We start from the raw sequence: 27,625 nt of genomic DNA, 5'->3' as shown, positions 1-27,625 counted from the left end.
ACTTAGATATTTGTACTAAATATTTATATATAAGCTAGATAATTATCACGTCATTCATTTATTATTGTTATTCATTTTTTAATATGATATTACATTAATATATATACACTATAAAAAAAATATAATTGCCGTGTCCGGCGCCGTACCGTGTCCTATATTTTCAAAAAAAAAGCCGTGTCCGTGTCCGTGCCCGTGTCGTGTCGTGGCGTGTCGTCGTGCCTGTGTCCGTGCATCATAGGTAATAAGGTAGTCAGTATCAAAGAATGAAACCAAGTTCAACAACATTTCCTTTGCTGAGAGTTAAACTTGACGAAACAGAGTTGGAGATTTTGGTGGCATGCTCATATGAATTCTTGGTGGTAGTAGGAAGACCTTTACAACAGCATGTTGGGAGGCCTCAGCGGTTGAATGGGGGAGCTTCTTGGTGAGAAATATTGGATATTCATTACGGCTCAAATCATTATATTCTTCAATCCAAGAAAATCTAGAACTGATACGTCTAACAACATTTGGAATTAATTTATTTCTTCCCTCAAATGATCTGAATTCCATGTTATATTTCTGCATGTGAAGTTTTGCATGATTAAAAGAGCTCTATTTCATCAAAAGATTATAGCGGCATTAGCACTGAACTGTTTAATTACTATCAAGTTTAGTGAAGTGATTATTCTATCATTTAACATTATTCAATTAATCCTTATCATGGTCACCTGCATCTGTACTATTCTGTCAAAAAAAATTATAGTTGCCCAACATCATTAGTGTTTACCATTTTCAATAAATATTTTTTGAACTTCATTAATCTTGCTTTACTCTAAAGTGTCTTGGCATCATTATTCTAATGGAGATCAGCCAGTTTATGTAAAAGAGTTCTAGCCATAACTGAAGTTTAATTCTATTCAAAACAAAATGAGTTTCCACTTCTCAGCATCATTAATTCTTGATTGGAACCCGACATCACTAGGAAAATAAACTGATGTTTTTATATTCATCTTGGTACCATACCCAACCTTAGAGTTGACTTTTTTTTATTTAGGGATTATCGAAGCATGTGTTATTGCGATGTTACTGTTTTTTTTTAAATATTATCAAATATGGCATCGTTAGCACTTATTATATTGTCCAATCTTTATTGAAATTTGACTTTTTTAAGCTTATTTTACTCTAGAGGCTATAATACCTTGTACATTAATAAGCTCAATGTCATCAAGCCTTTTATCTCTCAAGAATGGAACTTACTATCATATGGGATCATTAAAAATTGGGGTACATAATTTTAACAAGATTCAACATCACTAAGATGAATCAACCATTATTTTCTTTATTAGCATTCATGAAATTAGACCTTGAACATTGCTTTCAAACTGGCATTCTCGACATTGTTAACTTCAAATTAGCAATGAAATTTTCTGGACAATTAAATTTCCTTACATTTGGAGAGAAACATCACTTTTGGCCAGACTTATAATTACATGTGAAAAGAGATCGATAATCTATTTTAATAATATTTTGTTAAGCTAACCAAAGGCAGGTTGGCCTCATTAAGATATGACGGTGGGCCTTTTGGCATGCAAAAAATATTTCACTGGCCTAGTCTTTACTAAAAGGACAAAGAGTCGTCGGCTTGTGTATGGGTACCATAAGTACCCCAAGGCTAGAATTATTCTTGCTAAAGTATTTGATCTTATGATTAAATCCAAAAAAAAAAAAAGTTTGAAGTAGTAATAATATTCTTTATTGTTCAATCTATAAGTACCTATGGTTGGGTAGGAATAGGAAAGTTATTTCTCTACCAACTTTTTCTTCCTATATGAAAAGGGAAAGGCTTCGTTCATTCTCTTCTCTATTTGCGCTTACTCTCTTGGGCTTTACATAAGCGTTGAATGGTAGAATCAGGTGGCACTCATTTTTGCAGAGCTTCGACAATGGATCTCGTGATAATTCCGCTCTACAGAGCAAGCCCCAAGTTTTTTATTCTGTGTTCAAACTCTCTGTTGTCCTCCGTCAGCGCAGTAAGACTACCAATTCCCGGCATGAATTAAGGGCTGTTTGGATATAGGATTTGAGTTAAATCTTTGCCGAACACAAAAAACGTCTTCTCAAATCTCACGGCAAGTTAATTATCCTTTTTTCACTTTTGATGTAAATTCCGGATTTTAAAATCTTGTACTTTGGGTGGATTACATAATTTTGGTTGAAGAAGTGCGTGAACGGGGAGAAAGATGGTTATCTTTGTAGTGAGCTCCCGTGTTGTTAATCGTCGAACCGTCGTGATTTCTGATCTGACAGGAAGGGAGCATCTTGAAGGAGGTGAAGAAGCTTTTAACGACTCTTCAAAACTCTATCTTCAGATTCTCACCTGAAGCAAATAAAGTCAAACAACAATGAAGAAATGGAGAAAGAGGTAAAGCAAATCCTAGATAGGCTTAAGGCTACAAGAAAGAGAAGATAAATAATTGAATAGCTCTTTTGATGTAAATCAATGTAAGAATTGCGATTGGAAATTAATGAGAATTATTCAAGCGTTGTCAAACAAATTTTATTACCAATAAATTGAAGGATTTAATTTGTTCTAGGTATTGACTTGCTTAGGCGAAGATTTGTTTGAGATAAGCCAAACAATTCATAACACTTCCAAAACAAAAAGTATACTTAATTGCTCCATAACAAAATCCCACAATTAATAATAAAGAAGTTCACCTTGAGTACCCTCTCTTTCTCTCTCGTTCACTCTTGGGCTTAGCGAGAAGAAGAAGCCATGCGAGGATGAGGGAAGCACACTACGATGAAGGCGACGAACTTTGTTACCGGAGAGGTATTCACCGGAGAAGGTGGTGGCGGATGGCGTCCAATGATCGTCCAAGTGTAACCACGAAATTGTCGGTCGAAAATACTTCCGAGGATCGGGACGACTCGCTCCAAGTACTCTTCGATGTGGCGTCGTCTTCAAATCCTACGTCGAAGCAAGGAGAGCGTAGGATATCAATGCTCCCGTCGGCGTGGAATACTAATCACCACTCAAGCTCCGGATCCGCCATTCAACATTGAGGAAGGGCGGGGGAGATGACAGGGAAAGTGTGGGTTGGGCCGAGAGCTAGAGAAGAACAAGAGGAAAATCTGAATGTTGATTTGAGATTTTTCTTTGGTTGGAGGGAGATTAATTGCAATGGAAACCTCCAAAATTTGATTAGGAGGGGGGTATTAGGGGAGAATTAAGAGGGGATTAGGTGGTTGCTTATGTGGCAAGTAGAGAGAGAATAAGAGAGATGGATGGCCGGCCTAGGCAAGGGAGGGAGAGAAGGGAATTTGACTAATTAGTGGGCCCATGGGATTAATTAAAACCTAATTTGAATTTCAGGTTTTAATCAATTAAAAGAATTCAAAATTTGAAAATCAAACTGCTAAGATTTTATTTAATCTCTCCTAAATATAAGCATTTAATCTTAGGAAGGTTAATGGGAATCATGCAAGGAATGTGAATTTCCTGGGCTAGGGCCGGCGATTTCCTGGACAGGGAGGGGGGCTAAGGGGGGGCGGGATGGGTGGCTGGATGGGGCGGTGGCTGGCACACGCGGCGGTAGAGGAATGGGGAGGGGCACTTGAGGCGGCGGATTCTATGGCGAGCATTGCGGGAGGTGAGGAGGCTGGGTTGGGCTGGTGGCTGGAATCAGCCGGCGGAAGGGAGGAGGACGCTCTATGCCGACGGCTTGAGGGAAATTTTGGATAGGGTGGGTTGCTCAGGAGGTGGGGAATCTCTCTCTTTTTCATAGGGAGAAAGAGAGAGGCTTGAGATTTAAGTAGGTGGGGACCACTAGTAATTAATCAAAATCTGAATTTTTATTTCAGATTTTAATTGCCTCATGTAACTCCCTAATTTAAATAAATTTAGGAGGAAATTTGAATTTTAAAAGATTGTAACTCCCCTTAATTAATTCCCTAATTTAATTTGGCTTAATTAGAAAAGTCATTAATAAGGGAAATTCAAAATTTGAGGAGGGAGAGAGGGGCCGGCGGTAGGGGCTCATGGGTGGTGGCTGGAGGAGGATGGTGAGGGTCGGCAGAGGGATTAATAGCGGGAGGGAGCAATTGGCCGGCGGCCAATTTTCTGGCCGGACCAATAGAGCCGGCGACAAGGAGGAAGTGGAGAGGGGATTCCAGCGCCTGGAAACAGGATGAAAATTGTGGAGAAAATTCGGAGTTTTCTAACCTCACGCACCTCTTCTTCGAGATATCAAAGGGAGATTGTAAAATGCCGGAATTCACACAAAGAGCCACGAAATTCCCCTCAAGAACTCACGAAGAGAAATAGGGAAATGGAGAGAAGAAGAAAATATATTGGGTAGAAAACCAAGAACTCCACCAAGGGGCTGTTGGTTATTGCTTTGAGCCTCTCCTAGGCTTTCCTCACTTGAGAACTCACAAAGAGAACTCTAGAACTCACAAAGAGATCCAAAATCAAAATTTTCCACTAACCATCATCATCCCTTTCCAAGAGGAAGGGGAAGGCTTAATTAGCCAATTACATGAAGGAAAAATAAAAGACATAATTGCCCCTAGGGCCAACATAAGACAAAGCCCTCAAGTGAGGGTAGAAAGGGAAAAGTATAAATAACAATTCAAAAACATCAAAATAAATAGACACGATCGTAGCCGTTGATCTTCGATGTCCTCATCAATGACTCTCACTCTTCGCACTTAACAAACATCAAATGGGATTTAGGAAGTTTACTCGTCGTGTCGCAAGCAATGCCTATAAGGTTTCCCTCTCATGCTAAAAAAAACGTGCACAAGTCTCACTCGTTGTGTCAAACACACCACAAATAGGAATTGGGAGGTCACCCATAGCATCGCAAACATTGCCTACAAATTTCCCCTGCCAAGCCAAGAAAAGAGAACAAATTTCACTCATCGCACCACATACATCACAAATGGGATTTCAATTGTTTTTAGGGAGTTGTATTTTTTATACATGAGTGTGAGATGGTCGATTAATGCGAGTTTGCAATGACACAATATTTTTTGCTATTATTATTATTATTATTATTATTATATATTAAAAAAATTCTAGAGATAGAAAGTAGAGAGGGGGTGGAGGGCGAGAGAGAAAGATAACTCTCTATTTAAAGAGAAAAGATCAGGAAGAGAAATTTTTTGCTTAGAGAGAGAAAGAGAGAGTTAGTAAGAGAGCTTGAGGTAGAAGTAGAGAGAGAAAAATTGAGAAATCTCTCTCCCTCTGTTTGTTTAGAGCAACAAAGAGAAACGATAAGAGAGAAGAGAATGAGAGAGAAACTATAATGGAGATAGTTGGTTGGGAGCTTGGTTTGGAGAGGAAAGGAGAAGTCGATGACAACTACAAGTGCTGAGATCATCAGTGACTATGCACAAAGAAGCTAAGCCAAGGGCAGTCGACAATTTGGGTGTGCGAGAGAGTTAAGAGGAAGAGAGGTCGTAGGTCATCAGGAGCACTTGTGTGCGTGAGTTTAGTTAGGTAAAAAGATGAATTTTGTGTACAAAGAACAAGTGAGGGAGGAGAGGGTGTGGGTAGTGAGGTTGGAGGAAAGAGCAAACAAGCAAGCCCGAGGGATCAAAATAGAGAGGCTAAATGGGGATTAGTGTGGCTCGGTAGTTTTGGATTGTCTTTTCTTATTTTATTAAAACAATAGGAATCAAATGGACTCGTGGTGATGGACAGACACAAAGTTACGGGGAATTCAAAATTTCAATTCTATGATGATTGGAGTCTAATTTGATTTTTTTTAAAATTAAAAAGGTACGGATGATAATAATAAACTAATTAAAATGATGTGTTCACATTTTCACATAATTACTCGTTTATTGCATGCATAGAAATGCACGTCGTCACCTCTTGTGGGGTAAAGGTTTGGGTTTCGCCTTTGTGCTATAGCCCTGGTAATATGTCCTTTTTTATTTTAGCATTTAAAGTGCATCGAAGCATTCTATTTTGTGAATGGGCAACATTCAAGCGACTTTCGCATGATGTTGCGTTTGTAGACCATAGTTTTCATTGCATTTGATCATCGTGCATGTAATGGGTTTCTTTTGAGTAAATTTGGCATTTTGGACGCTTCAGTGCATTTTATTTTACGAATGGGCGACGTTCAAGTTTTGCGTGATGTTGGATCAGTCTCCAATAAATTTTTTTAAAATTTTGTTATCAATCATATAGAAAACTTCAAGTTCATGTTCCATTAAATAATTTACTTCATATTAGATAAGGCATGTGGTGCTCCGTCCCGTTCGCACCGGGTCGCGACTGGAACGAACAAACTGACTGACCAGGATCTGGCTTTGGAATTTGCTTCGGAACTGAATCTTCCAAATATTTCAACTCAAACACAGACACACAGAGCTACTATGAAACATCAAATGCAGCGGAACAAAACATCTATATTTTTTTTTCTTTTCCCCAAAACAATCATCTACAAATACGGTACATGGCTAACAGAAGAAACGAGCAGAAGAGCCTGTCTGTACAAAAATAAAAGTACAAAACATACTACGGATCAGACTCTAAAATCTTATTCCTGGACCTCCTTCCTTTCCAAGAACCTGAAAACCACCAGAAACAAGAGTGAGCTCAACAGCTCAGCAAAGCGACAAACCTCCAATTAAAACTTCAGATCCAAACCAAACACATCAGACAAATCAATAGAAATGGAACATAATCGTATATCGAATCAGAACACAGCAGAATCAAATCAGAACTTATACGGAATATTCAAATCAGAATCAGAGTCGTCGGATCAGATCAAATTAGAATACAAATCAGAACAGGTTAAATCAACAGAATCAGATCGTACGAAATCAGAAATTCAGATCATATCGGAACAGACAGAATCATGTCAGAATCGTACAGAAAAAATCATACAGCAGATCAATTCATATCGTACGAAAATCAGCAATCATTTGCTTACAGAACAGATACGGAATTAGAATCATATCAAATCAGATATCAGATATTTTTAATTCATAGCTAAATGCCCTACACTGACAGGACTCTACGGATTCCGGCCCCTTATGCCTCCTTCCCAGACACTGACAGAATCTCTCGGATTCTGCCCTTATGCTCCTTTGTGCCACGGCACCAGAACAGATGTGCTTATAGCACCAGAACAGAATTCATCGGATCCGGAACAGAACAGATATCAGATTTCAGATTGAGCTCATTTCAGATTTCCCAGACACTAACTGAATCTCCTAGGATCCAGGCCCCTTATATCTTCCTTTTTATAGCATATACAGATAGCATATCAATTCAGAAGAAATCCGGACAAATCAGAAATCACACAAAAATCGGGCAGCACAACGGCTGTATACGGAATTTACACAATTTTTCCTGAAAAATCACAGAATACCAAATTTGCACATAATGTAGATAACAACATTACAAGACTTTAATTCTACTGCTCAGCAATTTTTAAACTACACAGAAAAATCCAGTCGACGAAAAACACCGTCGAATCAAAACTACCCAGACAAAAATCTCCAGAAAATAATCAAAATGTGCACACTCGGCACGTCAACAACATACAGAAAGTTACGCGGTAAAAACTGAACCAATCGGAAAATACGGACGAAAATCACGAATAAAAATCAATTCCGGACAGAAAATACCGCCAAACACAACGGTTCTGAAAATTGAGAAAGTTGGAATGTGCCTTACCTTGCGTACAACAATTTCCTGAACAGTCTCGTCGGACGAAAACGGAGCCGCGTCGCTCGAAAATCAACTTTTCCCAAAAAGCCCTCGACTTTCTCTCTCCTCGGCTGATATTTTCGTTAATTTTGATTTTTTTCTCTCTTCAAAATGACTGATTTCAGCTTTATAATACACAGATCGGCCCGGCCGATCGCAATATCGTCCTGGGACGATCTGAACAAAATCCATTGGCCTGGACGGTTCCCAGGGCGATGCTCAGGACGAAATGATGCACTGAACCGATCGGCCTGGACGATGTCTCTATCGGCCCGGCCGATACCTACAGGAAAATCACCTGGAGCAATCTGGACACATTCTGGAACAAAACTTCAACTGATCGTCCCAGGACGATCCCAGATCGTCCTGGACGATCCTGGAGCAAAATCAGCACTTTACAGAACGTACCAAGTAGAGGGACGCTAGAGATAGCGAGAAAATAAAAAAACCACCAAGGATTAGGTTTATTGGCAACCTAAGAATTTTTTAATTGATTATTCACATAAAAATAATACTTCATCTACATATATATACTAAAAGAGTGTTTAATAAAGAAAATAACTAGCTAGCTTAATTTTCTTCTTAATTTTAGGAAATAGAATCATAGGAGAATAATTCATACCTAAAAACTAAGAACCAAAATCATAGGAGAATATCGCAATTGATCTCTCCTTCTATTCCTAAAAATACATTCTTAAAATAAAAATAGAATCAAAGGAGAAGATCACAATTGATCTTTCCATTTACTCTTAAAAATACTTTCCTAAAATAAATTCTCTTACATTGACTTTCAAATATTCAACAGCTACCAAGCCAAAAGGAGGAAGAAAGGTGTGAAGAACACTTTGATTTTCATTAAAAATATCATTAATCCTCATTACAACAAAGAGAACATTTTTAAAACTTCTTTCAATAGGATTGAATTACAGTTTAAATGCAAATTTGTCACCCTCTTGGAAGATTATTGTACCCCAAACCCACCTTTCTTCTCTTATAAATCCAAGTTATTAGCATGGAGTGTTTCCTCTCCCTTGGCTCTTCCCTCCACTTGATTAAAAGTTATCAAGATTCAAGCAAGTTGTTAATTTCCTTGATTTCACATTTACTTCATCCTTCAAACAAATAAACAAGTACAAACATACCTACTCATCCACAAAAACTTTTTTTTTTTTTCAAAATCTTCATACTCACTTCACCATCTTGGACAGGTGTTAACCTCTGTACAAAGAAAAAGAGAAAAAAAAATTCAACGTACATACCTCATGTCCAACGGATCCAGGAATTCTATCGAAATCGTGCCGGTTCGGCGCCTTTCGCGTAGCCTCCCACGAATCCAGCAAACTCGCCTCGATCACAGCCTCCCATCGCTAATAAAAGGAAGGTGGAGCGAGGCCTTTCATCCTCTCTCGACTCCAAGCCACAGCCGCTTCAGGATCCTTCCACGCTCAACTCCCGAGCTCCTCCCCAACCCGTCGCCTGCTCCCGTTGACCCCATCTCCACTGTCGATCTCCCTCTATCTTCGTCCAAACCCAGCCGACCTCCTCCCATATTTCGAACCTCTCTTCTTCACTTCCACTCAACTCCAACCCACCAAGCTCTAGTCGCTGCTTCCAATTTCAGCAGACAACCAACCCTGTCCAAATCTCCCCCTATAGTAACGACCTCAACTGCCCTAATCTAACCAGATTCCACTCCACTGTCGATCCCATGGTTCCTTCCTTCGATTGAGAAACATAGAGAGAGAGAGAGAGAGAGAGAGGGGGGGGGGAGAGACCAACCTGATCTCCTGAAGCCTCCTCCGACCCCCTTTCCTTCCTCTAGGTTCGAAACTTACACCATTTTGATCGGAAGAAGCAACTCGGAGCTCGCTTGTGTGAAGGTAACTTTCAACCTTTCGCGTGCTTCTTCGGCCAGGACTCGTAAATCAGCCGAACTAGGATTTATTCCACTGTGAGATTTACGGGTTGATCAAATCCGGTTTGACAATATTTAACCTAAATCTTGCTCAGCCTCTACACAAATCTTGTATAAGTCTGATTATGATTATAATTAATTATAAATTAGACTTAATTAATTTATAATTACTTTTAAATTAATTATAATTATGATTAATTATAATTACTTTATTACTAATTATAAATTAAAATAATTAATTTATGGTTTATTTTAAATTAAATATAATCAATTATAATTTAATTTATTATTAATCATAAATTGAATATAATTAAGTCTTTGCATTTATTCTTTTTGAGTTCAATTATTTTGCAAAAGGGGAGACGCCGGGAGGCTGCCGAAATTTCGGGTGAACATAATGCTACATTTGAACTTAATTGAACTCAAAAAGAATAAATGCAAAGAACTTTGACTTGAGATTGTAGTTTTGAACAACTACAAGAGAACTTGAATTTGCAATTTGAACTCAAAAAGACATTAATGAACTAAGTGCAAATTTGAATAAAAGGCTTAATTCAAACTCAAAATCAAACTTGGACAAATGATGATGGACTTGTGTAAGACTTGAGTCGGACTCAAGCTGAACTGAACTCGAACTGAAGTGAACAAGGTGAACTTTGACATTGAACTCAAACTTGTGGATATAAAACTTGAACAAAGAACTTGGACTATAGGGGACTCAAATGAATGAAGAAGACTTTGGTTTGGATTCAATCTAAACTTGAAAGAAGAATGACTCAAGATTGTGACTTGGGACAGTCATAAAGAACTTTGACTTAAAAATGATATCAAAACTTCAAATGGAATGTTAAGGAATATATCATAACTCGAACCCAAGTGAACAAATGCAAAGGACCTGATGTGGACTCAAACTTGCATTGAACTAAAAAATGACACAGAACTCAATTGATTCATAAAGAGTTCAATTTGAGTGATTATAAAAATAAACTCAAAGATGTCAAATAGTGAACTAGAGTTTAATGAAATGGGAGATGCAATGATGTATCCACAATCAATAGCAGAGTTTCAATGAAATATCAAATGATCATCATACAAACATCAGTATGTGAACCTACCACATGAAATATGAGTTCTCTTCAAAGTCAACAAAGGACCCATGATATATGACATGCATTCAAATGAACATCAAATGGAGGAGTGATAAAGAATTTGATTTCTTGAAGAATAATCAAGATTTCTTGAAGAATAATCAAGATTTCAATGAAACTATCTCCCAATCAAAATGCAAGCGCTAAATTGAAAGGTCTCTTATGAATGGTGGATAATCAATAGCATGTTCAATAAATCTCCTAGAATGAAGGATACTAAAAAGTGTGTGATGACCATGATCACGGGTCCATCATGTGCAATAAATATGGCAAAGGTACAAGCAGAGAACTGGAAATGTAATTTGATTGCAAACAGATGTACAAAGTCCCTTAATAATAGTGCAAGCTGCATATGAATGACGACAATCAATGTGTAAAATCCTCATACGTCACGCAAGAGAATGTGAAAGTCTCTATGATTAACGTCAAATGTCTTGCGAATATATATAGTAGCTCCTACAAATACTAGGAGATGTATAAGTAAATGTGGTAGTTCACCTTTCAACATACACGGAGAAATTAAGAACAAGTACATGCACCTACAAGCTGTGTAGTAGAAGGTAATGGAGGCTATATCACCCTCGCAAAGGCATAAGGATGAATTCATATATCACCCTCGCAATCACATCGAGCTATGGATGAATGCATCTACATGCCTATAAACAACAATAGTAGGTGTACAACAAATATTGAAAAATTGCAGCAAAGGCATAAGGAAGCTCGTCATGCATACAACATACAGTGATAAATGCAAATACCTACAAGAATTTGTAGGGGAGCTGATGCCTAGAAGTGCAATCGAAGATCAAAGACCCAGAGCAAAGAAGTAAAAGAATTGTGATAGATGCAAGCATTACAAATCAAGGAAGGAGATTAGTTAGTGCACTACGATCCACTTGCAGAAAGCAAATAGTGCGCGACAGTCTACCTGTACAAAGCAACGAACAACTCAATTTAGAAGCTGCTATGCTAGCGCCACCGGATCTGCAACACTTGTACAAGCAGACAAAAGGCGCTTACAAATATTTCAAAGAACTCCCGTACATGCACTGTAGTTTGTATACACATAGGTACACTAAAAGGGTAAATACAATCACACCCGCATAGGTCCCGACGAGCGTGTTATTGGTACACACGTGACGTCTAGGGATGCTGCATGAGTTATTAAATTTGAACCTGATCCTTCTAAGTAGATAAAAAGAGTTGATAGAGTTCAATTATAAAATGCCCCCAAACACCCGCATGGGCCCCGACGAACGTGTTATTGGTACACACGTGACGTCTAGGGATGCTGCGCGGGTCGACAAGTGAATTCAAGTTCGAACCTGATCCTTCTATACGGATCAATAGAAGTCGACAAGGTTCGAACCTTCAAACAAATACTCGGTTGTGGGGACCGGCAATTTTGTTTTAATACATTCATATCAGGTATTCAAGGCCTATAATTAAGAGAATTCACTCACAAAGGCATAAAGCCTACGAAACCCGATCTTCTATCGACAGCTCGATAGAATCGACAAGGTTCATCAATAAAATACAAATATTTTCAAGTGAAAATGACCCCACGAACACCCCGATGATGGCCGTGTTGAATGTTTATCTCAACCGGAAGGGTTCACAAATACTTTCAAATGCCATCCAAGCTCCACTCAAATATCCAAAATCCTACAAATCATCCAAAATCCAAAAATTCTAACTCCAAAATATATCCATCAAAGTACTTAAAGCAAAATCTATCCACCCTCTGCAACAATTTGCCGGGATGGACAAATTCAAATTTACTTCAGCTCACAAAGAGTCAAATGCCTAGTCGAAAATATCACTAGAATCCATTATCAAACAAGCTCATGCTAGTAAGGACGTGGTACGTGTCCTCTGACCGGCGGTTTCTCGCATTTGTTTGCTCTCTGCATCGTAAGAGCGTCCCTCCCCGGGACGTTGGCTGTTGTGTCTGTGTACGAAGCTCGCACTTGTTCTATCCATCTTCTTGTTTACATAAGGACGGTCCAGATACAACTGGAATTTCTAATAGACATAAAAGATACTTCGCATAAGCCTACGTGATGGATTGGGAACCAATATGGATACTTCAAAGATAAATTAGAGATTACAAACTTAAAGTAAATGCTGCGGTTACTTATTATTACTTAAATAGACCAGGGATTTATTGCTAATACATTATATCCTACTAGGAATTTTTCAATTGTTTGATACCTTTCCCCAAAATCTTCGATGTATTCATCATACTACTCCATTGGTAGGCAGCCGCCAAATGACACCGCAGGATAAACGGTTATGACCCGGGCCCTCTGAACCGAATGGTTTTGCCGCCAAATGGCACCACGAAATACCGGTTATGGCCAGCACCGATACGCTCCTTATTGGCATCAAATCCTTGAGATATGAATCAATATGATATGATTGATAGGGCACAAAGCCCTCTGTCAGCTAAGGTGGATTCAAATTTGTCCCCTTAGACAAACATTCATCCCAGGTCTACAAGGTACCCTTGGACGAAGTAACCCATGGCTGCCGACAAGGATCCTTCTATCAGATTGGGTCGACTACCTCCTCTGACTAAGTAGACCAGGGACCATGATGGCCCGGGACGACGGAACTATGACATCTTGATCGGGTCCATTATCCATTCCCCCACCATCCGCTTTAACTGCAAGATGGGGAAATTTCTATTTGAAATATCCAACATACCAAATATTTCAAACCTATAAATTCTCCAACATTCTAAACCTATGCTGATACTATATGCCAGATAACATGTATCTCTATACGTATCTGATTGACGACTAGCCTTAATCGAAAGTTCTCTCTCGTTATCGAGAGGGGTAATTAACTATAGGGGCTTGTGCCTATAGGAAACCAGAACTCAGATCATAAAGTCCTCGCAAAATGAGGGCGAAATCTCTGGGTAGTGTCTTATTTACAAAGCCATCTGCCTTCCAAAATTAACCTCAGAACTTATCAGTTAAAACCCCCTAGCCGAATAAAAAGAAAAGCGGGCGGAGGCCGGAGCCGAATTTTCGGAGCCCACAACAGGAAGGAAAAAAACTTCAAAAGCCCAAATTCACCATCAAAATTTGGTACATTTAGCTTTTGCTCGGACTCCTTGTAATCAGCCCATAATAACAAGATTTGGAATCAATCCTAGCTTAGGGAAATTATTTAGATGAGCAGCCAACACTAAATGTACTTCATCCTCTTATTTAATTACAAGAAAATATAACTTTCATTCAAGGTGAATTGGTGACAATGTAACCATCAGCAATTGCAAAGATTTGAAGGTTGGGCACGATATTCCCAATAACACTTAACACTAGGATAACACATCCCTTCCATAGATAGGCTCATAATTATTAGTTCAAAGATTTGGATAAATAAAATTATTCAACATGCCACAAAAGCAAACATGATAAACTATCCATCTGTTTGGGGCAACAACAATTTTTTGAAGGTAGTCATAAAGCTATTGTTAGGAAAACAATTTTCTTAGAAGTTGTAGTGGGTTTTTTCTTTTTTACTTTTTTTTTTTTTTTTTTTTTTTTTTTTTTGAAAAAATTGAAGTTCCTTACAGCTACCACAATAGCAGATTTAGTTCTTAAAACGAGCTTCTCTTCACAATAGTTTTTATGAAACAATAAAAAAGCAGTAGTCAAACATGTGTGATAGCGGACTAAAAAGCAAAGCAATGAAAAACTTGTCCCAAATATACACTATATTTTGCATCATAAAGTGACAGAACTATATTATGCAAACCATTAAATACCTCACAAGCATGTGGAATTTCTTGACCAGTCATCACTAAGCGCATCAGTGCATGGCCAATTTCTGGTTCAGAAGGACAAAGTTCAGCCCATTTCAAAAAATCAGAAAATCTCCATAAAAGTGGTGCTGGACCTTCTTCCTTTTGAGAATCCATATAGCCCCCTCGATGTGCTGCTAATAAACCCTGCACATATCCATAAAGCAAACAACACCCATTTCCAAGGTAAAATGACATTTTGATGAGCTAAGAGTCAACTATAGAGCAATCATTAATAAACAAATGAAATATGCATAAAACATGCCTTCAGGAATGATTCAGCCAGAATCCTTGCAATACTTGCAGGTGGTATGAAATGGGTCTGTACCAAGAGCCTTGCTTCCTCGAGAGAATCTTGTGCCTTTAAAGAGAGCAATTGAAGCAATTCTATAGGCCGTATTTCGAATGCCTCAGAAAATGCAAGTCCCAAAACTTTGGAAGCTTTTACCACAGCTATTATTCTCCAACATATTCCACGACCACAGCCTTCCCCACATTTGGAGGTCAGGGACTCCAATACCTACAAATTTTACAAGACAAATTATCATCACAAACGGCAGAGAACCTGCAATAACATATCTGTCCATTAAATCATAATAAAAGCAAGAGAACACACAATACTTAACAAGCCTTGATTCAAAACTGGCTAATCTGTTACTGTCCACAAGAAAGCTGTAAAATACTATTTTTGAAGAAGGCGTCTATATTAAGTACTAGTAATGAACTATATAAAATGATCAGTGTTGAACCAAACCTGCAATGGGTTAATCGCATGACTGTTAAAATGAATATTAAGAGATTGAATAAAAGGAAGGACTTCAGCATCCATCATTGAACCTCTTCTTCCTTCATTACTACTTGAAGATGAAAGGGAAGCAACCTTTAAAGCAGCATCAACAATAGCTAGTTCAAAAGGCACATGAGCTGGGGATAGTTTATGCTGAAGCTGCTTAGCAGCTGTTACTTGTCCAAATTCCAAAAGGGAAAGAACAGCTCTTTCCATATCTGCAGGCCTCACTTTTTCCTCCCACCCTGAAACCGATGCTTCAATTTTCACATTTTCTTCTTGAAGTGGGGAACTTTTAGATATGTCACCAACAATACTCAGAGTTTGTGGAGATTTGGGAGAATCATCAGAGTCATTGTTGGTGTCCATGTTATCCATGGGACGTTTTAGAACCGGATGGTTCTTGGTCCTCCTTTTGATTCTTGTGCTGCATGACATAGTACCAGAATTGGTAGAATCTGAGGCTTGATTAGGACGGCTAAGTTGCATGCAGTTTTCTCTTGAACCATTCCTCTCGGAAACTTTTAAGCACGTTGCATTTATATGTCCATCCATTTTCTCTATAATAGTGGCAGTTTGCTCTATAATACCAACACTGTTTCCACCGCCTAGATGCTGGATAGAAGACGGCAGATTGTAATCACCTTCTATTTTGGCTTGAGCTTCTGATTCAACGGCTAGAAGCCACACTCTAGTTTCAATCTCCCGCAAAAGGTGAAGAGGATAAACTCTGAAAAAACCAATAATAACTTTAATCAATTCAATCACTGAATCATTATCAGACAACATTAATGAAATTCAATTACTGAAACTTTGCCCATCTTAAATTTAACCAGATAACATCTTACGGAGGGATTTGTGTAATATATCCACTTAACCATTGAAGTGCAAATAAGAGCATTTCATGTAATTCTCTAGCCGGAATCCCCTTTTCAATAGCATCAGCATGTCTAAGGAAAAACAACCCTGCCTGTCCAACAAGCAAAAGGTAAAAAACACCATAAATATCTCAGATATGATATCCTAAAGTCTACTTCAGTTCTGTTTTTAAAATTAAAGGATAACAACCTGCAATGCTGGAAACGAATATCTCACAAAAAGTGTGTGACAGTGGGCCCATAAAGCAGCTCTTTCCTCAGGGACATCCCAGAGGAATTCCTTCCATTCTGCCACCATAGCCTCAGCCTTCAAGAGAGAACACGTGCTATTGAAAATATAAAAACAGCAGCAAACTGCTACAGATATGTTGTATTGCAGTTATTTATTTAAGAGCAAATCAGAAATTAAGGTTTCGTTTGAGATGGTTTTTTTATTGCTTCTAAAAGTAACTTTTTATTACAAAAATTAAATTTTCGGTACTAAAAAGCTGCTTTAAGAAACAGTAAGAAAGCCGTCCCAAACGAGGCCTAAGTAAATAAAATCTCAAAAGACTCCAATATATTCAACATCTTAACTGTATAGCAGCTGCAGTACATTAAGTATGTACCAATCAGAACATAGCTACAGAAAATTTGGGCTAGATTGACACAGTAGCAATTATAAGTTGCACTATAATAGCATTAGATTGTCTCCAAATAAATTATAAAAAATAAAACCTAAATATTTCAACAAGAGAACTGGGAAAAAACTACACAAGAAGTACCTGAGTTTCCGTGACATGGTGAACAGCACATTTCCAAGATGCACCAGCAGACTCTAGTTGCCTTGCCCAATTTCTTGCTTGGTCCCAGCGACCATTATTTTCTAAAGCTGCTAATAGAGAGTCATCACCTAGTGTTTCATCTCCTAAATCTAAGTCTTCATCCTTGCGTAGTGAGGGTTCAGCTAAATTAATTTTCCAGTGGAGTCTCTGAAAATATATAGAAGTGGATCCTCCATCCCCAAAATCAGTCCCTGCAAGAAGTTGCAACAAACACCTCTTTTCATAAGCTGAAGGGCATGTTGAGAGCATTGCTTCTGCAGCTTTTGCAGCTGTCGAAATAATCCATGTGGCCTTTAGTATACCATCTCTTTGCATGTTTGCCAGCATATAGAATGATTCATCTTTTATTCTCGATGAAAAGGATGTTAGGTGCACTGACGCTTCAGACAGTCGCATTTGAAAAAATGCCTTCAATTACCATTAAAAAGACATATCAAACTTCAATTTAAAAAAATGATCAGGGGCGAACAAAACCAGACTATAAAAAGAAATTGAAATTGAGCACAAACATGCTAGACAGGATATAAACCTGAAGGGACCGTATAAAAGGAAGAAGCGCGCATGATGGTAGAAACAATTCAAAAGCTCTTAGCAAAGGAAGAAATAGATGCTGTTCGCAGAGAACAGCTACCATATTTGACAGAGAAGTAAGGGCTTCATCAGGATCACTGGAGATCTTGGATTGCTCAGGAATTGCACTTGTTTCAGACTCATTGGATAAAGTTTCTTCGGAGACAGAAACTACCATAGGAGTGATGTTAGTGGAGCCAGAAGAGGGGCTGCCTGATGAAGGATCCAAAAGCCTCCTTCTCTTAGAGTTTCTCCTATTGTAATGAAATGAAAGAGTTCTACATCCCGATGGCAAAGCATTGGTAGCCTCTACAGCAGCTTTTACATTTTCAGCAACTTTGGAGGAAATATCATTCACCTTGATTGATGATGTCTCTCTTGAAAACATGAAATTTTTTTTTTAAAATGTATATATTTTCCATTTAAAAGAATACCAGTTTATTAAATTAGAAAAGAAACTTGCAAATCAATTATAAAATAACCATTTCCAAGTTGAATGCAGTTAAAAGGAATCAAAACAACAGCAATATACAAATTGCACCCAGGAGAAGCATTTCTAACCTTGCTGCTGTAATCTCAAGCCAAACGGTTAGACATGAAACTGGAGAGACATCAGGAAAGCATGAAGCAATCATAGCCAATAGAGACCACCTGAGATTTTTGGCTTTGATGAGAAGAGCCTCACCAGGATTTTTTTGCCTCTCGCACATTGCAATTAGTCCAAAAAGTTCAACGGGGACCATAGTCTCACTATCATTTGCAACGACCATATGACTGCTCCCTGAGGAAGTATTTAATGAAGAGCTTTGGTTTTTCCTCATTGACGGCATACTTTTCAGTACTGTTAAAACATGCATCTTCAGTCGTGGATTGCTAAACTCCTTAGCCGCCTGAAGAGCCGAAGGGAAACAATCTCGGGTTAATTTTGTAGAAAAAGTACATTTATCCATTCTAGACCTGCTATTTAAAAAGCAGTAAATTCAATGGACATCAATTGATCTGTCTAATGCATCAATTACCACTTTGATAACTGTATCCGTTGGAAACAGTCTGATCTGAGCTTCCATTAGAAACCCAACCTAGCAAAACCATATCATCAGATTATCAGCAATGCTCTTCTAATAAAGTGCTATACAGACAATAGATAGATAAAAAGAAGAAAAAAAAAATCAAGATTACCCAGTCATTGTCATTCGCAAGTAAAGCAAGATACTTTATACTCAAAGGAAGATTATGAATCTGACAAAATTCTGTAACCAGTTTCCAGTGCTGGCTTGCATCTTTTTGCTGCGACCTGAATTCAAATCCGTCACCAATACCACTGGAAAGCCAAAATCCACATGTCTTGCCTTCTTCTAGTGATGGCAAACTTGCTTTTTCCAAATGTTGTAAAACAATTAAGAGTGGTTGCAACAGTTGTTTACCTTTAGAATCATTGACTTTAACTTCCTTCTGCTTCATTGGCATAAGATTGTCTTGGTATATATAATTATCAGCTAGAGCTCGTGCAAGAGAATAGGTGATGTCACCTTCATGGGATTCAGCATAAATGGAAGAACCCTTAGGTGAAACATCATGAGTATTTTGCCTGATTGAAGTGTAATAATCAGAAATACGCAGAAGTGCAGCAATATCAATACGAAGCATGCTAGCAGATACTCCGCATAACTCCAGCAGGAATGTGCATGAAGCAACTAGTGCAGGATCATCAAAGTGCATAACAGCCAATTGGATGACCTGTTAATTGTATTAAAAGCACAACGAAAAAGCAAATACATAAGAGATTGCAACAACAGTTACATTAGAAAACCATTACTGCTGCTATTAAATGCTTAATTAATAGAAAGTTTAATAATTTCAAAGGTCGTTTACAATCACAGATTCAAGCTAGAATTATCCACATGATTCAAGCATAGTACCATTTTGATGACGTACCAAATAATTAACCTTTTGATCGATGATTGACAATATTTTTTAAATCGCATACACAAAGCTGCAATAAATTACATAACCGCAAGGTATTAAGGTTGAAGCAGGAAACCTACGGATGGAAGAAGGGACCACTCTTTAAGGCTCAAGCTTGATAATATTGCTTGGACATCTGATTGAATATTGGTTTGCCTCAAAGGTTCTTGATGTTCAGTAGCCTCTTTAAGTTTTGAAGCTCTTAAACTAAGTAGATGGTTAAATGCTGCCAATGCACGGCTACGATGCAAATGTTGCTCCATGCCCGACCCATCTTCCTGAAAACAGTGGAAGTACAAACTGAAAGGGCAGCGACAGATTTTATAAAAGGGAAAACAAGAGTTGAATCAAATAAATGACATCACCGAGGACTCCTGAATTTTTTTTTTCAAATTCTTCATAGCATGCATTGATTTAATTATCATGAGAGGATTTTCTTAAGCTAAATGGTATATCATATAAAAAATGATTAGTGTTTTCATTCCCAATAAATTTCATGAAAGTGGTGTAGGACGATAGGGGAGTGTATTTGACATAGATTAAAGGTACAATTTCTTGAAATCATTTCAAAGATAAAGAAAATCAATAAGCCGCAAACTGAAAATATTCTTTGAATAACTAAGAAACTTCTTAATTTCAAGCGATTTGCAAACAAGGGCTTCAATTCTAAAATCTGTATTCCATTCATTTTAAGGAAAAACAATGTATTACAACGTTTACAAGGTAACCAAGGCTCAATCCTAATATGTTTTGTTGTTGATAAACGTTAATAAAAATAACACAGAAGGAAATAAGCAAAGCCCAAACAAAGATAAGTGGGGTGATACAGTACTACCAGGCTGCACTACTAGAGTACCGTGGACTGTGCTGGTGAGCAGTGCCATCAAAAGTAACTTTAGATGATAGAAATAAAGCTCCTACAAACTGCATCATGGCATCTGGTTCTCCACCAATTTGGACATATCACGGGGGTCTTTTTAAGTATTATTTTACAATTTTTATGTCTTTGGACAAAATTTATGTCAAATTTATGATTTCTATACACCTGAAGTCCTTGAATAGCCAAAATTTTGATGCTCCTTGGACGTAAAAACAACAAATAAAAGAGAAGAGATGATGAGGACATCGACAGGCGCTGCCGACATGTTTATCGACGACGGAATCGCAGATCGACGGCCACGATTCAGCGCCTCTACTTTTGATTCAGATTTCATGATGTATTATTTAGTTATTTACTGTTTTCCGTTTTTACCCCTTTGGGGAGTTGTTTTGTTATTGTAACCCAGAGGGCAATTTCATACTTTTCCTTTTCATGAGTGGAGACCTATATATAGTAGTCTCATATGTTGTATTGGGTTAATGAATATTTTGAATGAAATCTTGTTTCTATTATCTTCTTCTTCTTCTTGTGGTGCACTAGAGAGGAGAATGAGAGCCCAAGGCGAGGGCGAAAGCAATACCCACCAGTCATTGGAAGAGTCCGTGACTCGTGGTCTATCCCCTTCATCCCGCTCTTCTTCCTCTCCCTAACCCGCCGGCCCTAGCCTTTCTCTTGGCCGCCGGCCATCCCACCTCCACCACTTGTCCCCAAAACCCCCCCAACCGCCAGCCTCCTCCCCCATCTCCCCACTTGTTCAGATTTTGAAAATTCAAAATTGATTGAGTTCCAAAATTTCCAAATTTGTCAAAAGCCAAATTAGGAAAGTTTTCAAATTCAAATCAATTTGAAATTCAAATTGAATTGGATTTCATCAACAAGTTTCCTAAGGCAAAGGAATTAATTTGGAAGGCTCATAACTCGCTCCCACCTCCTCCCCTCTCCCTCTTGAACCCGCCGGCCACCCATGGCTTCCCCTCATTAAATGCCACATTAAACCCCTCCCCCATTTGAAATTAAAAATTAATTTCAAATAAATCTTCCCCCCAAAATTTTCAAATAAACACCCCCTCCCCTTTCTCTACAAAACCCGCCGGCACCGCCCCTCGCCCCTCTGGCTCCCATAACTATGCCCCATTCATGCATTTATTTTTCTTTGATTTGAAATTCAAATTTTCAAATCAATTCCCTCCTAATTTAATTAAATCTGAAATTAAAATTCAGATTTTGATTAAATTCCTAAACACTCCACTTAACCTATTTTCTCCAAACCCTAGCCCCTCCCAACTTGCACCCGCTGGCCTCCCCCTCTCCTCTTGGGAATCTCGCCGCCCCTCTCTTCTCCCTCTCCCTTCCTCGCAAACCACAAGTGCTCTCCCTCATCACTCCATATCTCCTCTCTCCTTATTGGTGCTCTTCCAACACCGGCAAGAATGCATGGCGGATCCCGAGATCGATAGCGAGTTGGTGTTCGACATCTACAGCGATATTCACATCACCCGTTCTCCGTTCTTCGACGTTAGATTTGACTCCGACGATACCGTGGAAGAATACCTCAATCGCATCCTTCCTACTCTCGTGGACGTCGTAGACGATCAATTCCAAGAGTACAAGTGGATCATCGTCGGCCACCCCTCCACCTTCCTCTCCACCGGCTACCGATCCACCAACGAAGATCTTCGGCGTCGTCTTCCTAGTGGTAATATCCTTCTTCGTATGGTTCATCTTCCTCCGCTAAAGCTTACAAGTAGTTGAGTGAGAAGGCCCTTGAGGTGAACCTCTCGTTGTTAAACGTTGGATTATATTATGTGTACTTAGCATTTAATTTTGCCTTGAACTTTGAAAGAATTGTTTGGTTATTCTCTATTGCACGTCTATGGCCTAAGCGAGTTGAATATTTCAAATTCATAATTCTCTTTTATATGCTAGAGATAAATTTATATGAGCAAAGCTTTAATCAACTATCTTTCTAATTTCTAAATATAACTCCTAGTAGTTTCACATCAAGAACAACATAGGAATACCAAAATATGACAGATTTTCTTATTTGTTCTTCAATAATAAAGCAACATACAATTGATCTACTGTTTGAGAGGTAGTCAGCTTTCCCACAAATCCTAAATGCCGCTAGGAACTCACAACAAACACTAGGAAAATAAACTCAGCAATATTATATCCTAAACCATAGACAAACTCCCCCTTAAATAGCACTAGAATACAATAACACAATTAGAACATTCTTAATCAACATAAGCATAATTTAGGAAACCTTCCTAAATAATTAAATATGACTTAGAAAACCTTCCTAAAGAATTAAACATGATTTAGGAAATTTTCCTAAACAATTAAACAAATTATAGAAAACCTTCTTAAACAATTAAACATTTCCTAAATAGCATAAACACAATTAGAAAACTTTCCTAAATAACTCTCCTTGATTAGGAGCCTAATTTTCCTTAATTAGGAACTTTCCTAAATAACTCCTTGATTAGAATCCTTTCACTTGATAAGTACCTTCTAAACAATAAACCCGTGATGCTGAGAATGAATTGGCAGCTTTTTTTCAAGGGGAATAAAATGTATGATGATGCACTTATGCATAACAGACTTGGTTGGGACATTATCTCGATGGAAGCTGTAAAAGAGCTCTCTAGTACCTATGGATTACATAGAAGTCATGAACTATCCAAGAATGGGTAAAATATGTGGGTCTACATCCATTCTTCCAACATACGAACTAAATTCTTAAGAACCGGGATGAATAGGTGCAGCTCTTGTTGCAAGATATTCAACTTGTTTCACATCAAAACTAGAATCAATGACCCTAGGATTGCCACCATAAGATCGCCACCGCACCGATAGATTCTTCCTCCTCCAGTGCAATGGTTGTCGTGATCCCTCCATGTTTCCCTCGTGCATTGAGCGTGGGAATGCCACCTTTCTTCCCTCTGCCTCACATGACCCAATCCCCATGGTTCAACCCATCATCCTTTTTCTCCGGTCGTCCCCATGCCCGAAAGACCTCCCATAGTGGTTGGCCACCATCTGAAAATCCTATTCGGCCCCTTATTAGAGCCTTAGGTAGTGGCTCTTGATCCCCTCCTTCTCTAATGGCCGCTCCCCTTGCCCAAAATATCTCTCATAATAGTAAGACGCACTACCACCTCCACCAAAAATTTATCTCCTTGTTGTCCCCTTATCCAGAAACCCTGATTCGCCCCTTATCGTGGCCCTAGAAGGTGCTCTTGAAAAAATAAAAAAAATAAATAAATGAGGTGGCTCTTGATGAAAGAAACTCTCCTCGCCGAACTCCTCATGTCCGATCTCATTTCCCTTCAATTTGGCCTAGGGATCACAGTCAAATCTTGGTAGGGTTAGCCATCAGAACCACCATTGGAGTTTTTGATTGCATCTCTAAGAGCTTCCTCATCAACTCCTCCAGAATTTCTTTTCCCTTTGGTTCATCCCTGTGAATAACCGTCAAGGCCTTCGATTGCATCTCGATCAACTTCCTCATCATGTCTTTGTTAGACCAGTCCATTGGATCGGTCCACGCAGGACCACCCCAACGGAACAGAGGCGGAGGTTCCGCCTCATCCGGTACGCGGGATCAGACCACCGTTTTCTACAGAGCCCTTTAGGAAGGTTTTTGAAGGAATTTTATGAGGGAAACTGAATGCAGGGATAGTTTAGGGATTTCCTTTTGATTTGTATGCATTAAATAGTTCGTTTTCCTAGGATTAGGGCATCTTGAATTTGGATGAAATTTGAGATCTCTTAGATTCAGGTTTTCTTTGGCCTCTAGCGACGTCTAGAGATTTGGGAGAGATCAATCCTCCTCTCGAATAGAGGATCAATTGTATCTTGCTACAAATTATCTCCTGTTTTTGTGGTTTTGAGTGGATTTTGGAAGAGAAAGCGCTCTGTTTTCCAAAGATAGATAGGAAATACTTGAGACCTACAAGTGTTTCCTATCAATCTTCCAGGTTAAAAAGTCTTCCATCCATGGATAAAAACCTTCGTTCGATGGATGAAAATCTCTTCTCCATGTTGGATTTGATTTGCTTCATCTTACTTTCCAACGCCACCACCTTCTTTACTGTCATAGGTCCCAAAAAAATGTTTTGATACTAATTTGATGCGCTTTGGACGTAAAAACAGCAAATAAAATAAAAGAAAAGCATAGGAAAACCAAGATAGGGATGATTTTCTTATTTATTCAATAAAAAAATAAGATATAATTGATCTATTATTCGAGAGGTAGATCGGCTCTCCCACAAACCCTAGACGGCTAACCATAAGCCCTAGACACCATTCAGAACTCACACCAAATACTAAGAAAAATAAACTCGGCAAAATTATACCCTAAACCTTAGACAAATTCCCCTTAAATAGCCCTAGAACACAATAACACAATTAGAACCTTCCTAATGAGCAAAAAAAAAAATTAGGAAACCTTTCTAAATAAATAGAATATTCATAATCAACAGAAACATAATTTAGGAAATCTTCCTAGATAATTAAACATGATTTAGAAAATCTTCATAAACAATTAAACATGATTTAGAAAATTTTCCTAAACAATTAAACATATTTTAAAAAATCTTCCTAAACAATTAAACACTTCCTAAATAGCATAAACATAATTTGAAAACCTTTTTTAAATAACTCCCCCTTGACTAGGAACATTCCTAAATAATTTTCCTTAATTAGGAACTTTCCTAAACAATTTCTTCTTAATTAGGAACCTTCCTAAACAACTCCCCCTTCATGGCTATGGCCCCCCAACATATTAAATTTATCATAGTAATTGCCATTCAATACAAAAATTATTTTAAGAGGATGAGAAGAATGATAAGCAGCAAAAAAATAGTCACTAAGGAAGCTATAAAAACAATAATTTCTGGAATCTTGTAATCCGTGAATAAACACCACCCAATACCCGCGGACTAAAAAAAAGATACCAAAACAAGGCAAAAATGCATTAAAAGTTTGCTTTGACTGAATTACATTAAGTTCTCATGCAATGGAAAGACTGCTTTCATTAGGTCCCCGTAGCTTAAAACTGACGCTAGGAAAAATTAAGTCTGCAATATATTAACATTCCTCTTTTTTTTTTTTTTTTGGTTTTATATGTTTCAGTTAGAAATCTTAAATTGTCAGCTCTACATTTTGGGCTCTTCATAGTTGTTTACCCCACCCTTCCTACTACATTCTCCTGCATTCCTAAATGACCCAACCATTCTTGCTTGGATTTGGGACTTGCACTTCATTCTTTGCACCATTAGAAGGCAATATGTGTAATTTTTAGGAGCTTAAGCCAAAGAAATCGCTTAATTTAGTGGGAAAGTAGGAAAAAGCTCAGTTCAAAACCAATGCTAGTGCATCAATATAAAATAAGATTAGTAAGTAAAGCTCCACTTCAGAATTGAACAATAAACACCAATTCTAGAAGTTCAAAAATGACATTACCCATTCATGGAGAGGAATTATACAAGGAAAAAAATTATTCTACAATAGATTCTGGTTCCTAGTGGAGAGCCAAAAAGGTTGGCTTGCTATCAAGAGAGCTATTTCCGTGCTTAAAGAATGGACAATAACGCAGACTAAAAATGTAACCTGAAAAGGCTATACATATAAAAACAACCTTAAGAGCAAAGACTATTGAATAATCATAGGGGGAAGGGACTAGGAAAAACATGGCTAGAAACAGAAAACTTTTAAAATCAGTACTAGGAGCTCAACAGAGGCAGAAAATGTTTCTCAAGCAACAGCCAAGCCTACACAACTGGTGTTCCCAAAGAAGTGCAGAACCAAAAATAATTCTTGAAAAGTTTTCCTTTATTTATAGGAATTTTAGCAAAGACAAGTATCAGTAGAATAGTATCACACCTTGCACAAAGGAAAGCACTAAGTCCTTTCTCCTGCGCTAATATGCTGAGCTTGAGCCTAATAAAAAAACTATAATGCACCGACACTTCTTCTAAAAGAAGTGTGCAGTGTGCAATATCCGACATGTATCCCACACGACACGCGTCCGACAAGCTTTTGACACGTGTCAGACACGTCGAAAATGTGTCATATTAAAAAAAAATATTAAATACAAATTGAACAGGTGTGTCAGACACGTGTCTTAAATATTTTATAAATTTTTCAAGGTAATTTCTTGTATTTAAAATTTTTATTAATTTAAAATATTCAAACTAAAATTCTTACTTCTATCAATAACACCAAATCAATCGCCCGCACTCAATGAGCGCATAGTTCTTTTTATATGAGTTTTTGCATGCTAGATCCATCAATGCAGGATCTTGGGGAGGGTTGCCTTTGTAGAGAGGTTGTTTCTATGTCTCAAACCTAGAACATCTAGATTCTAAGAGACGCAACTTAACTATTGTTCTAAGCTTGCCCCCTCTGCCTTTAAATATTATATTCTCTCACCCAATCCTTTTAATTTTACCATAAATTAATTTTAATATTCTCATTTATTCTACATTCATCTTTAATAATACCAATTTATATTTTACCCAACACTCAAAACCATGAAATATACAAAATAGTGCAAGAAAGTAAAGAGAGGAACAAAAATAAGAGCGATGTAGGATACTTCAATGTGTTTTTTGCCCAAAACATGACACTATTCATATATTTTTTCGATAGGTTAAAACAAGAAATGAACCATATCCAAGCACAAAAGTAAATGAAAATAAAGCAGCAATTATATTTAAAAAATACTAACCAAAGATGATACATTTCCCAAGAAATAAATAACATACAACACATGAGGGCTCAAAAAATTCGTGCCCCGGCCTCTCCACAACCCTTTCTTTTTCGAGTCGACAATAAGTGTTTTAACGAGGTTCCGGGGTAAATATTAAGAAGGCAGATTGAGTTTTTAGATAAGACAATATCCAGATATTTCACTCTTATTTTGCGAGAACTTTATGATCTGAGTTCTAGTTTCCTACAGGCACAAGCCCCTATAGTTAATTAATAACGAGAGAGAACATTCAACTAAGGCTAATCGTTAAAAAAAATGTAGTATCTAGCGTATAGTAGCAATAGAATTAGATATGGAATATTGAAAATTATCACCGCACACTTAAAGCAAATGGCGGGAGAAACAA

At 37.9% G+C, this 27,625-nt stretch overlaps 1 protein-coding gene across 3 annotated transcripts in view; it reads right to left on the bottom strand.

The window, feature by feature from the left end:
- LOC110096041 overlaps positions 1 to 27,625 on the bottom strand; it is a 134,637-nt gene that overhangs the window by 29,806 nt on the left and 77,206 nt on the right. For all 3 annotated transcript variants that reach the window (XM_020821799.2, XM_020821801.2, XM_020821800.2), the window contains exons 14-24: positions 19,702 to 19,899; positions 18,836 to 19,393; positions 18,676 to 18,735; positions 18,218 to 18,546; positions 17,616 to 18,033; positions 17,027 to 17,494; positions 16,453 to 16,569; positions 16,233 to 16,354; positions 15,352 to 16,114; positions 14,863 to 15,117; positions 14,562 to 14,744 (exon numbers count right to left, since the gene is read on the bottom strand). In XM_020821799.2, the coding sequence (XP_020677458.1) occupies positions 14,562 to 14,744; positions 14,863 to 15,117; positions 15,352 to 16,114; positions 16,233 to 16,354; positions 16,453 to 16,569; positions 17,027 to 17,494; positions 17,616 to 18,033; positions 18,218 to 18,546; positions 18,676 to 18,735; positions 18,836 to 19,393; positions 19,702 to 19,899 (3,471 nt within the window). The remainder of the gene's footprint in view (positions 1 to 14,561; positions 14,745 to 14,862; positions 15,118 to 15,351; positions 16,115 to 16,232; positions 16,355 to 16,452; positions 16,570 to 17,026; positions 17,495 to 17,615; positions 18,034 to 18,217; positions 18,547 to 18,675; positions 18,736 to 18,835; positions 19,394 to 19,701; positions 19,900 to 27,625) is intronic.

This window comes from Dendrobium catenatum, unplaced genomic scaffold (assembly GCF_001605985.2).
Source record: "Dendrobium catenatum unplaced genomic scaffold, ASM160598v2 fragScaff_scaffold_91, whole genome shotgun sequence".
NCBI classification, from domain to species: domain Eukaryota; kingdom Viridiplantae; phylum Streptophyta; class Magnoliopsida; order Asparagales; family Orchidaceae; genus Dendrobium; species Dendrobium catenatum.
Note: the sequence above shows the minus strand (reverse complement) of the source record. Positions and strands in the feature narration are given on the sequence as shown.